The 14,462-nt window shown below is 37.4% G+C and overlaps 1 protein-coding gene across 1 annotated transcript in view; it reads right to left on the minus strand.

Annotated features, from left to right (window-relative positions):
• The window catches only part of SPMAP2L (sperm microtubule associated protein 2 like), an 81,204-nt gene that overhangs the window by 26,206 nt on the left and 40,536 nt on the right, over positions 1-14,462 (minus strand). Inside the window, exons 5-6 of the mRNA XM_064286315.1 lie at positions 11,948-12,076; positions 6,196-6,333 (exon numbers count right to left, since the gene is read on the minus strand). Of these exons, the coding sequence (XP_064142385.1) occupies positions 6,196-6,333; positions 11,948-12,076 (267 nt within the window). The remainder of the gene's footprint in view (positions 1-6,195; positions 6,334-11,947; positions 12,077-14,462) is intronic.

Consider the following 14,462-nt stretch of genomic DNA (forward strand, 5'->3'; position numbering starts at 1 on the left):
ATATTTTACCATAATAAACATAGTGAATTATATCTAGCAATACTTAAAAAGAATAATATACTATGACCAAGTAGAGTTTATTCCAGGGACGCAAGAATGGTTCAATATTTGAAAATCAACCAATGTAACCCATCATATCAACAGTCTAAAGATGAAAAAAAAGAAAACATATGATCATATCAATTGATGCAGAAAACGCATTTCACAAAATTCAACATCCAATCTTGATTTAAAAAACAAAAAACTTTCTGCAATACAAAAATAGAAGGAAAGTTCTTCAACTTTGATAGAAGGCATCTATAAAATACCTACAACTAACATCATACTGGGAGCCCTGCTGGCACAATGATTAAGAGCTCAGCTGCTAACAAAGAGATTGGCAGTTTGAATCCACCAGCCACTCCTTGGAAACCTTATGGGGCATTCTACTCTGTAGAACTATAGGGTGTCTATGAGCTGGAGTCAACTTGACAGCAAAGGGTTTCATTTTTAGTTTGGTTTAAAGGTAAAAGACTTAATGCTTTCCCCCAATAGTGGGCACAAGGCAAGAATGTCCACTCTCTTCACTCCTATTCAACATTGTACTGGAAGCCTTAGCCTATACAATACGGCAAGAAAAGGAAATAAAAGGTATATAGACTGGAAAAGAAGAAGTAAAACCGTCCCTATTCATAGACCACCTGAATGTCTACACTAAAAATCTCAAGGAATATACAAAAGATTCCTAGAACTAATAAGTGAGTTTAGAAAGATCCCACAATACAAAATCAACACACAGAAATCAATCATATTTCTATACACTAACAATTGAAAACCAACATTTAAATAACAATATTTACAATAGCTCTTCTCCCCAAAAAGAAACACTTCTGTACAAATCTTTTTTAAAAAAATCCCAAACATAACTATTCATATTCTGAAAACTACAAAACTCTAATGGAAGAAATCAAAGAAGACTTAAATAAATCGAGAGACCATGTTTAGGGATTGGAAGACTAGACATAGTAAAGGTAACAACCGTCATCAAATTGATCTATAGATTTAATGCAATTCTAATAAAAATTCCAGGAGGATTTTTTTTTTTATATAGATGTAGACGAGCCAATTTCAAAATTTAAATGGAAAGGCAATTGAACTGCAAGAACCAGAACAATTTTGAAAAGAATAATAAAGTTAGAGTATCGCACTCAAGCTCGGCTGCTAATCAAAAGGTCAGCAGTTCAAATCCACCAGTCACTCTTCGGAAACCCTAAGGGGCAGTTCTACCCCAACCTATAGGGTTGCTATGAGTTGGAATCAACTGGAGAGCAACGAGTTTGGTTTTTTGGTTTATAAAGATACCCTAATCAAGACAGTGTGGTATTTCTAAAGGTATAGACACATAGCTCATTATAACAGAAATAGAGGCCAGAAATAGACCCATACAAATATGGCCAAATGATTTTCAACAAATGACAAAAGCAATTCAATGGAGAAAGTATGGTCTTTTCAACAAATGCACCTGGAACAACTGGTATTCATATGCCAATAATAATAATAATAATAACATTGACCTAAATCTTATACCATATACAAAAAATTAACTCAAAACTTTTAGAAGAAAAGGAGAAGCTTTTTATGACCAGGAGTTAAATAAAGCATTCTTAAACATGACACCAAAAGCATGATCCATAAAAGGAAAAAATTGTTAACTAGACTTCATAAAATTAAAAGCTTTTTTAAAAATTAAATAGTGAAATACATTATTAAAAGAATGATAAGACAAGCTAAAGAATGGGAGAAAATATTTTCAAATCAGACATTTGACAGAGAATTCACATGCAGAATACATAAAGAACTGTCAAAAAACAAGTAACACAATTTAAGAATGGGCAAAAGAATTTAACAAACACTTCACCAAAGAGATTGACAGACAGGAAAATACACACATGAAAAGTTGCTCAATATCATCACCTGTAAGCGAAATGCAAACTAAAACCGTGATGAGATAGCATTACACACCTATTAACCCATTGTCATTAAGTCAATTCCGACCCACAGCAACCCTACAGGACAGAGTACAACTGCCCCATAGGGTTTCTAAGGAGAGGGTGGTGGATTTCAACTGTCGACCTTTGGTTAGTAGCCAAGCTCTTAACCACTGTACCACCAGGGCTAAAATAAAAAATATTGAGGATGCAGAGCAACTGGACCACCAGCATGACTGGTGGGACTACAAAACAGTACCATTACTCTGAAAAGAGTTTGGCAGTTTCTTAAAAAGTTAAGCATAATCTCATTTCTAGCTATTTACCCTAGAGAAATGGACACTTAAGTTCACATAAACATCTATACATGAATGCTCATAGAAACTCTATTCATAATTGCCCAAAACTGTAAACAACACAAATGTCTTTCAATGTATAAATGGATAAAGAAACAGCGGTACATCCAATGGAATGCTACTCAGAAATTAAGGAATACATTCTGTGTGAGTCCATTTATACAACATTCTCAAAAAGACTCTTCATAGCACAATCATTTGATTTTTTGTTTTGCTTTGTTTTATTTTGTTAGCTTAATTTCTATGGTTTTCCTAGACACAACCTTTGAATGTGAATGTTATTTGATTTAGAGATACTGTATTTTAGAAGAACTCTCTATTTATACAAAAGTAGTTGGAATGTCTGGAATGTCACATAAGTTTGACAGTGTTTCAAAGTGATACATAGCTGTCAGGAAGTGAATATTTTTATGTTTCTGCATGGTTAGGGATTTCTGGGCAAATTTTACTGGATGCTAAGTCAACAGACAAGCCTTGGAAATTAAAGGGTAATTAGATAGTGAGAGACTATTCAGAGAGATTTACCCCCCTGAAGATATTGTTTACATTTCAAGGGGAGATAAGACCTAGGAAATAGAGATATTCCAGCTAGCAAACTCTGAGCTCCTTGTCTTATCTCCCCACTGGAGATATTTCTTTACATTCCAAAGGCTAAGAAACCAGGACCCTTCCCCTTCTCTTTCTAAAGAGGTTTAGTTTATACTGGGAAGTAGAGGTTTCTCACCTTCTCTTAGGAGAGGATGGAAGATAACTATCCCTTCCCTTTGTAAGCTCCTAAATTCTTATTTTGGAGGCCCTGGTGGCACAGTGGTTAAGAGCTACAGCTGCTAACTGAAAGGTCATCAGTTGAAATCCACCATTCGCTCCTTGGAAACCCTATGGGTCAGTTCTACTCTGTCCTATAGGGTCACTGTGAATTGGAATTGACTTCTATAGGGTCACTATGAGTCAGAATTGACTCAATGGCAATGAGTTTGTTTTTGTTTTTGTTTTCCCAACAGCAGTGGGTTTTGCCAACAGTGTGGACTCTGGTATGTGTAAGGCGACATCTGGCTCTCGTGTTGCCCTGGAAAGAGAAATTGGGATGTGGGGGAACTGGCACAGTTATTGCTATAACTAAGTAATAAATGATTTGTCCTTGCCCCAAAGTCCCCGTATCTACTTTCAGAACATTCTTTTTTTTTCTAGTGCCATCGTATGAATAAATATAGATATTTAAAACTTATCAATAACATTTTAAATTGATACATAAAAGGTCTAAGACATTGATATGGGAACTTTCCTGAAAGGGCAACTTGTGTTAGAACCGTGGTAATACAGTACAGGATAGTCCCAACCTTCCGTTTGCATTATTAAAGGGTATTATTTGAAAGAATAGAATTTTCATGTCCTCATATTTCCCTGTCACTCTATTAGAATAGCCCTCCTAGTCCCTCTGACATCCCTTATCTATCCCTCTCTACTCAAGAAGAATTGGTTTATCTGATTGGTAGAAGCATAAAAGCCTCATTCCCATTGATCCATACTCTATAGTTTGGGGTTAAGGAGCTGAAAGTTACCATTCCCCTGAAGTTTACCCTTCTCTCCTTTGGAGCCTCCTGCCCTCAGGATATACAAGTTCTTTCCTCTATTCCAGCTGACAAATGGTAGGTAAACTCTTTGGGGCAAGGTCTGAACCCCCTATGACTGGGTGTCAATCCAATTCAGAGAGAAGTATTACAAAGCACAGTGTGGTGGCAGATTCAAGTTGCATTGCCCAGTCCAGCTCTACCAGTGATATTGTTCCTATTTTAATCCCCAATTTCTGTACCTATTTCTAAACTCAGAGAATAAGGAGGTATGAGTAGTAACTACCTCTAAATCCTCTACTATGATCTTCTAATATCAAATGAAAGGTTTCTCAGTAGAGAGAAGTACCAACTCTTGAAATTAATATGCACAGTTACAGACATAGGCATGCTGAATCTATATTTTACCTATAGGTAAAAAAAATCATCCAGAATACATCTCTAAGCAACAGCTGTAGGCCAAAAAAAGGAAAAAAACTGGGACACAGATTAGCTAAAGTAGACGTCACATAGCCCAAGTTCTTATGTTACATTCATTGGAAAGCCCTTTGTGTCTTCACTAAGCACTTATTTGCTTTTTTCCTCCAAACAATTCTAAAAGGTTAGCTATCTGTTCCTAATGCATAATTTTCTTTTTTTTTTTTTCCAAAAACCAAAAAAGCTGGTTACCGGAAAAAAAAAAAAAAAAAAAAAACCATTACTATCAAGTTGATTTTGATTCACGGTGACCCTAGAGGACAGCATAGAACTGCTCCATAGGGTTTCCAAGGAGCGGCTGGTGGATTAGCAGCCAAGCTCTTAACCACTGCACCACCAAACCTCCAAAAAACCTGGTTAGAGACTGTTAACTACGAGAAGACAATAACCCATAATGCAAAAGCACACAGTGATACTATTTAGCCTAGGGAGACTATGCTTTGTACTTAAACACCTCCTGAGGTTTTCTGTATTAAAGAATTAAATAATAGTTGATATTCATAATAAAGATCTTGAGCCAATGACAAAAGGTTACATGTATTTTCAGTAGCAGACTATATTGTTTAGTAAAGCAGGGAAACATACTTCTAAAAATACAAAAACTTTAGCACTCAAGTGGGTTTCATGTATATGAAACATAAAACACAGTCTCTTAAGAAGTGATCAGACAGAAATGAAGTATTCCTCTATTTATGAATATAGATACATAATTACCAAATTTATGTGTATGTTACAACCAAATTAGCAGATTTTGCTGAAGAAATTGATAGATGAATAAGCAAATGAAAAAACAGTATGAGAGGAATTGGATTTTCTTTCACTGGATTCTGAGATAGAAGACTCAAGTTGTCCAGTCCAACCTCTCTCTGAATGAAGGAATTTTTCCTAAAATTCATGGAACATCATCAACCCAGTCTCTGCTTGAACACTTTCAGAGACTGGGGTGGAGATGGGGGCTCACTTGTCTAGATAATTGTTCCCATTATGGAATAGCTAGCCAGGAAGATTTTCCTATACTTAGTTGACATCTGCTGCCCTATAAATTACTTGTTCTACTTCTAGTTCTAGGATCAACATCAAGTAACTTCACTCCTCTTCTTCCTCTTCCAGATGTCAACTCTTCAAACATCTGAACACAGCTGTTGCCGCTTCCCTGGTCCTTTTTCTAAGTTAAACATGTCATTTTTTCTTAACTATTTTCCTTATAACACAGTTTCCAGGAGCCTCAGCATCTCATTCACCTTCTTCTGAATACTCTCAAATTTGTCACCCATTTCCTAAGGTATAACATCCGTAACTGGACACGACACACCTAGTGTGTGGTGGCTAATGCAGCATACAGTGTAGCTATCCCCTCCCCGTAACTGTACACTATACTTTCAATAACACAGTCCAACACTGAATTTGCTTTTCTACCAACCATATCACAATGCCAGTTCATGTAGGGAAAGTATTGATTAGGCTTTCTTTTTAAAGACAGAGGAATTTAGCATTCAAAGCAAAAGGAAGAGCATCTACAAAGTCACAGAGACATAAGAGAGCAACATCGAGTTCTACAAATTGCAAAAACCTGTGATGTTTATTTGCATATTTCCTTCTAATTGGCTGCAATTGTAAGGTTCAGTGTGAATTTTAGCTTCATCACAATTTGAGTCCAATATAATTATTGATGATGATCTGATTAATTACAATTGTGGCAATTATTTTATTTCTTTGTGCTTCAAAACACAAATTGGCTTTTAGCTCATGCAATTGCACACACTGAAAAAAGAACAATATTGTGACATTTAAACAAATTAGGCTATTGAAATTCTCAAGATGCCCTACCTATTTCTTAGATGGTCTTCATTGTATCTCTTGGGCTGTGCCAACTTCTGGATCCTTTTGGAGCATTGGAAAAATAGTGCAGGACAAGGGGTCTCCCAGATTACAGACTCTCTCCCACAGCTGTAGTAATAGAGAGATCTGCAAATTGTAGATAATAAAAGAAGTGCATGGGATAAGCATGAATTCAAATTATCATAGAATAGCCGAACTTTGATCTCCAGCCCTAGGGGAGCAGGTATGATGGTTTAACTCTTTACTGCTAAGCTGTTTTTTCTATGCAGATAAATTAATTACTTTACAGATGGTTACAGCTGTTAATAATAAGGAACCTGAGGTCCAGTTTGAAAGAGTGATTAAGTTTTTGCAAACACCTTTTTTGAGACCAAGACATTTGTTTACCATAAACTAGCTCAGAGTTCATCTAACACAAAGAATGTAACTGTAGGTAATTCTCCTTGGTTCCTGAGAGATAACCCTTGAAATTCCCTGAATCATTGAGGTAAGTTTTATTATTTTAAAACCTCCAGATTACACCTAAAGATTTGTGCAAATGAATGGGGTTTCCCTCCTCTCCCTTCTAGGCCAGAGAACAATAGCAGCCATAAGACCTCTACCTTTCTCAGCACAAAGCCCCCTATTGCTGCCAGATACCTATTCCTGCTCCAATCACCCCTACATAGCCCTTCCCATCTAGGACTGTAGGTGAGAGCCTGCACCACACACTTGGTGACTGGTGACCTGGACCCCTGAGCTGAATCCACACAAGAAGAGTAAACGGACTCCTGACTCACACACCTACTAGCAGCTCTAACCACCTGGTGATGACACGAGAGCTTCAAAGGTGCTAATAACCAAAGTAGCCCACACACCCAGCCTATTTGGGCATATCAAAACAAAACAAAAAGCTAGGACACAGGAAGCAAACATACAATAAATAAAAACAATAATTTATTCATGGCTCAAAGACAACAGTCAATATCAAATCACATAAAGAAGTAGATCAAGATGGCTCTGGCAAATGACTAAAGCAAAGAACCAGGAAACCCTCCAGAGGAAGAGAAATTCTTGGAATTAAGGAGGTAGAATTCAAAAGATTAATATACAGAGCTCTTCAGGAGATCAGGCAAAATTCAGACCAAGCCAAGGAACACACAGACAAAGCAAAAGAGGAACTTAAGAAGGTTATACAAGAGCATAATGACAAATTTAACAGGCTGCAAGAATACACAGAGAGACAGCAAATAGAAATCCAAAAAATTACAATAAAATTTCAGAATTAGACAAATCAATAGAAAGTAATAGGAGCAGAATTGAGGCAATGGAAGTCAGAATTAGTGAGATTGAAGACAAGGCACTTTAGACCAATTTATCTGAGGAAAAATCAGATAAAAGAATTTTTAAAAATGAAGAAACCCTAAGAATTATGTGGGACTCTATCAAGAGAAATAACCTACGAGTGATTGGAGTACCAGAATGGGGATGGATAATAGAAAAGACAGAAAGAATTGTTGAAGATTTGTTGGCAGAAAACTTCCCCAATATCATGAAAGATAAGAAGGTATCTATCCGAGAAGCTAATCAAACCCCACACAGGGTAGATCCCAAAAGAAAATCACCAAGACATATTATAATCAAACTTGCCAAAACCAAAAATAGAGAATTTTAAGAGCAGCTAAGGGTAAACGAAAAGCCAACCACAAAGGAGAGTCAATAATACTAAGCTCTGACTACACAGCAGAAACAATGCAGGCAAGAAGGCAATGGAATGACACAAATAAAGTCTTTAAGGAAAAAAATTGCCAGCCAAGAATTATATATCTGGCAAAACTGTCTCTCAAATATGAAGGCAAAATTAAGGCATTTCCAGATAAACAGAAGTTAACAGAATTTGTAAAAAAAAAAAAGAAAGAAAACCCAAATTACAGGAAATATCAAAGGTAGTCTTCAGGCTACAGAACCAACAATACACGATAACAACGCAAGACTAGAACACAAGACAGAACAACCAGATATCAACCCAGATAGGGAAGTTATAAAAATAAGTGAAAGCTAAAACACTGAAAATAGGGAAAGAGAGACATCAATACGTAAATGTGGCAATATTAAAACAAAAAAGAGGGACTAAATAGTGTAGTCATAGAACTTTCATATGGAAAGGAGGTTAAGATGATATCAAGAAATAAAAGATTGGTTTAAACTTAGAAAAAGAGAGGTAAATTTTAAGGTAACCACAAAGGAAACTAACAAATCTACCCATCAAAATAAAAAAGAAGAAAAACATACTCAGCAAACACAAATTCAACAGTAATGAAAAAGATGGAAATACATAAAGAAAAATGACTCAGGACAGGAAATTAAGTGAAACAAACTGTCAACACCACAAAAAAAAGAAAAAATACATCAAAATAACAGCACTAAACTCATTAAAAAAAAAAAATTACACTGAATGTAATTGGACTAAATGCACCAATAAAGAGACAAGGAGTGCAGAAACGGATAAAAAAACACACACACACACACACACAATCCCTATATGTTGCCTACAAAAGACACACCTTAGACTCGGAGACACAAACAAACTAAAATGCAAAGGATGGAAAAATATATATCAAGCAAACAAAAAACAAAAAAAGAGCAGGAGTGGCAATATTAATCTTGGACAAACTAGACTTTAAAGCAAAATCCTCCACAAAGGATAAGGAAGGACACTACATAATGTCAATACACCAGGATGACACAACCATAATAAATATTTACCCACCCAACGACAGAGCTCCAAAATACATAAAACAAAACTCTAACAACAATGAAAAGAAATAGACAGCTCCACAATAATAGTAGGATACTTCACCACACCACTTTTGGTGACGGACAGAACATCTTGAAAGGACCTCAGTAACAACACAGAAGATCTAAATGCCACAATCAACCAACTTGATCTCGTAGAAATACACTGAACGCTCCACAGAGCAGGAGAAAAATGCGGAGCAAAACTCAAATTCACATAAAAAGACAAGACTTAATAGTTTGACTGAGACTGGAGGAACCCCTGAAGCCAAGGTCCCCAGATGCTCTGTTAACCCAGAACTAAAACCATTCCCAAAGCCCACTCTTCAGACAAAGATTAGACTGGACTATAAAACATAAAATAATACTCATGAAGTGTATGCTTTTTAGTTCAAGCAGATACATGAGACCAAACTGACAGCTCCTGTCTGGAGGCAGGATGAGAAGGCAGGAAGGGACAGGAACTGACTGAATGGACACAAGAAACCTGGGGTGAAAAGGGGAAGTGTGCTGTCACATTATAGCGATTGCAACTAGTGTCGCATAACAATATCTGTATAAATTTTTGTATGAGAAATTAATTTGAGCTGTCAACTTTCACCTAAAGCACAATTAAAAAAAAAAAAGACTACAGCTTCAGTATGAATTACACCTCAACACAAAGGAAAAAGAAAAGAAAAAAAAAAACCCTCACAACTGGACCAATAAGCAACATTGTGATAAATGGAGAAAAGGCTGAAGTTGTCAAGGACTTCATTTTACTTGGGTCCACAACTGATGCCCATGGAAGCAACAGTCAAGAAATCAAATGACACATTGTTTTGGGTAAATCTGCTGCAAAAGGCCTCTTTTGGTGTTAAAAAGCAAGGATGTTACTTTGAGGGCTAAGGTGCACCTGACCCAAGCCATGGTGTTTTCAGTAGTCTTATATGCATACAAAAGCTGGGCGATGAATAAGGAAGATCAAAGAAGAATTGATGCATTTGAACTACGGTGATGGTGAAGAATATTGAATATGCCACGGACTGAGAGAAGAACAAACAAATCTGTCTTGGAAGAAGTACAGCCAGAATGCTCCTTAGAAGCAAGGATGGTGAGACTTTGTTTCATGTACTTTAGACGTGTTATCAGGAGGAACCAGTCCCTGGAGAAGGACATCATCCTTGATAAAGTGAAGGGTCAGCGAAAAAGAGGAAGACCTTCAATGAGATGAATTGACACAGTGGCTGCAATAATGGTTTCGAACATAGCAATGATTGTGAGAATGGTGCAGGGTTGGGCAATGTTTCGTTCTGTTGTGTATAAGGTCTCTATGAGTTGGAATCAACTTGACAGCACCTAACAACAACTATCTATATGAGGGAGCCCTGGTGGTGCTGTGGTTAAGCACTAGACTGCTAATCGAAAATTCAGCTGTTCAAACCCACCTGCCACTCCACGAGAGAAAGATGTAGCAGTCTGCTTCTATAAAGATTACAGTCTTGGATACCCTATGGGACAGTTCTACTCTGTCCTACAGGGTCACTATGCAGGGGCGAATTATTTTCCACTAGGCAAGGTAAGCACAGTGCTTACCTTGCTTACCAGATCATCTGTAGGGAACAATTTCACATTTTTTCACCACATCAAATTTTCTCCTTCTAGCTATGGCTGGCTTCTGTCTCTCTTCCAAACCCACAGCACCTTCCCTACAGAATCAAAGCCTCTTTTCAAATTTACAACCCTGATAATTTCACAAAGATGTGGTGAAACCCATGTCAAATTTGTCACTGCAGATTAGTAAGTAAGCATGAGTAAGCCTGTGCTTACCTTGCTTACGAATAATATGCCCCTGTTGCTATGAGCTGGAATCAAATTGATGGCAACAGGTTGTTTCTTGTTTGTTTTGGTACTATCTATATGGGATCAAATTAACAGCAACTGGAAAGGTTGGATAGAAAGTTTAGAGGGCAGTGAGTTTATGTTAATGGTCGAAGAATAATTCAGAAAAGGAGGGTGAGAATGAGTGCACAACTTGAATGTAATCCATGTCAATGAACTGTACATGCAGAAATTGTTGAGTTGGTATATGTTTTGCTTTGAGTGTTTTCAACAACACCAAAAACATAAATTATTTTTAAAACAGAATTAAGGCCTTCTGTAAAATTCCTCGATAGTTCCTTGAAGAGGTATTTTCTTTTCTTTTGAACATTTTATTGTGGTTTGGATGAAAGTTTACAGAGCAAATTAGTTTTCCACTCAACAATTCATACACATTTTATTTTGTGACATTATTTGTAGTCCCCTCAATGTGACAGCACTCTACCCATTTCTTCCCTGAGTTCCTTGTTTCCATTAGCACATCTTTCTTCCCCCTTCCTGCCTTCTGAACTTTGTTTTTGGGCAAATTCTGCCCTTTTGACCTCATATGGTTGATTGTCTTGAGAAGCACATTCCTCATGGGTATTACTGTTCACTTTATAGGTCTATCGTTTGACTGAAATGCGATCTCTAGGAGTGGTTCAGTTCCAGGTTTGAAGGGCGTCTAAGGGCCATAGTTTTGGGGGTTCCACCAGCCTGATCTATTTTTATGAATTTGAATTTTGTTCTACATTTTTCTCCCACTCTGTCCAGGACCTTCTACTGTGATCCCAATCAGAGCCATTGGTATTGGTAGCCAGGTACCATCTAGTTCTTCTGGTAAGAGGTATTTTCTTAACACACTAACTTTATTAAAAAAACAGAATACTAAAATGTCAAAACATTATAATAAGAGATACTTCAAGTCTGTAATAGCTGAGTATTAGATCTTGCTCTGGAAATTTTTGCTGTGGTCTCAGATTGAAAACAGATATGGAATCCCTAATCCTCTATAAAATTTGATGATAAACTACGCAGTTTATGGCTTTTAGATAAAAGGGCTGGGCTCTGTGTTCATTTGCCCTGTGTGCTCCCGATAAAGTAACCCAGTAACACCAACGCTAACCTGTTAGGTACATATCGGTGAGAGACTTTCTTGGGCTGGGCAAGGTGCTGAAGTCTTTTGGTCGGCTGAGCCTTCAAAGCACTCTGGGAAATAGGGCGAATAGGATCTTGATTTCCCCAGAACAATTTTCTGTTAAAAAGCAGAAGAATAAAATGGTAAAAAAAATTCATTGCTAACAAGCATGTTAGAAAGATTGCTTCTATCCTAATTTTACTTGCCCACAAGAACTATCTCAGTTACAGAATTTTACAGTTTTCAGGCATCAGAAATAGACAAACCATTTGTGGAAGTTAAAATAAGAATGTTTTATCTACTGTCTGAAAATATGGTGACCAAAACAAAACTTGTTAGAGATAGTTCTGTCATTGTAATTCCACAGTCAGGTAGGCATAAAATGGGCATGCCAATAATATATATTGTGCTCCCACTTTGGATGAAACCCCTTACCTGGCAGTCAGAAAATAAAACAGTAACAGAATAATATTAATAGCTATTTTTTTTATAGAATACTTAAACAAGTTACCATTAAGTTGACTCTGACTCATGGTGACCCCATATGTGTCAGAGTAGAACTATGCTCCATAGGATTTTCTTTTTTTGTTTTTCTCATTCCCCCTCCCTCACCCCTACCCCATAGGATTTTCAATAGCTGGTTTTTCAGAAGTAGACTGCCAGCCCTTTCTTCTGAGGCACCTCTAGGTGCACTGAAATGTCCAACTTTTCGGCTAGTAGCCAAGCGTGTTGACCGCTTGCACCACCAAACCCAGTGTTAAGTACTTTTTAGACATCAGTTCAGTTCATCCTCTCAACAGCCCTATCAAATAGGTATGAGTACTCTGCAGAGGGTGAACAGAAGAGGAGAAATCAGTGCAGGATTAATCTGAAAAGGCTTCATGTAAGAAAATAAAATGCATTGACTGACAGAGACAAGCAACATTCCATGCTGGGGTAATGGTGGGAGATGGGAATAATCAAGTGTAGGCAACACATGTTTGGGCTAAACAGAAAGTTATGCTGGAAAGTGATTAACTAACATAGCTGGAATGGGTGGGGAGGGTGGAAGAAGGCCTTGAAGGCCTGGTCAAGAAGTAAGAAAATGGTACCTCAGTGAGCTGATTTTCCTCATAACTGAACTTGCCAACTAACAGAGCCTGTCCCTTTAGAAGGGCCCAGTTTTGTTTTGTTTTTAACTTTGTCTATATTTTAAGTACCCAAAACCAGAAAACACCAAACCCAGTGCTGTCGAGTTGATTCCGACTCATAGCAACCCTAAAGGACACAGTAGAACTGCCCCATAGAGTTTCCAAGGAGCGCCTGGCAGATTCGAACTGTCGACCCTTTGGTTAGCAGTCATACCCAGCCAGAGTCATTATTAGAAATGTTCATTAATTAATATCACCACTCCCTACATTTTGCTGATTCTATTTCCTAAATATTTCTCAAATCTATCCATCTCTCTTCATCCTGTTGCTACTTCTCTTGTCCCAACCCCACCATCTCCACACTGCGGCCAGGATGATCTTTCTAAACCCAAATATGATCAAGTTGCCCCTTGTTTAAGATTAAGACACTTCAAAGGTTTCTACTGCTTTTAGAATGAAGACCAAACTCCTTAACGTGGCTTACAAGGCCCTCCACATTTTTGAAAAAGAGTATCTGTCTCTCCAGCCTGGTCTATATATTCTTCCAGGGGAGCATCATGTCTTAAACTTCTGGAGACTTTCCCTTCCATAGTGTAGTGCTATATACAATAGACATTCAATAATGGTTTGGTGAATGAATGAACATATGGTGAAAACTGGGGAGTCTCCTGACGGCGATGTACAACAGAGATTAGCAAGGACAGACTGACCATAGAGAGAAGAGAGAGGTTTATGTTACATGCGACAAGGGCCAGGGTAGGGAGGATGGCCACAGGAAATACAGTAAACATGCTCTCCAATGAAAAGAGTGATAGGGTGTAATGAGCACAGCTTGACCAACATAAATGATGTCACTAAGAAGCACACAGGAGAAAAGGATATTTGTGCTAAGGAATATGACGTGTATAATTTGGCAACAATACCAACAATAACCAAAAAATGAGTGTATGGTCACCTATGTAGGTGTATAGGCATAATTGTATACAGGTAGGTACAGGTTGAGTCCATATGTGTACACTGATAGAAGTATCTATATGTATATGTATGTACAGATATGTGTCTGAATGCATATATATTCACAGAGGACATATTTACCAATACTTCTCAGACATAGCCAAACACTTTGGGAGACTGGTTTTCTGGGTTTGAAAGCTTAGGACTTTACTTTCATGATACAACTCAGTCACTTGGCATAATGTAGTTCACAAAGTTCATGTTTTACATTCGAGTGAGGTGAATAGCATCTGGGATCTGAAAAGCTTATGAGGAGCCATCTAAGATACGACTATTGGTCTCTACTCATCAGGAGCAAAAGAGAGAGAAGGAAACCAAAGTCTCAGAGAAGAAACTAGTCTACAGGGATAAATATTAAA

This window comes from Loxodonta africana, chromosome 5 (assembly GCF_030014295.1).
Source record: "Loxodonta africana isolate mLoxAfr1 chromosome 5, mLoxAfr1.hap2, whole genome shotgun sequence".
Taxonomy (NCBI): domain Eukaryota; kingdom Metazoa; phylum Chordata; class Mammalia; order Proboscidea; family Elephantidae; genus Loxodonta; species Loxodonta africana.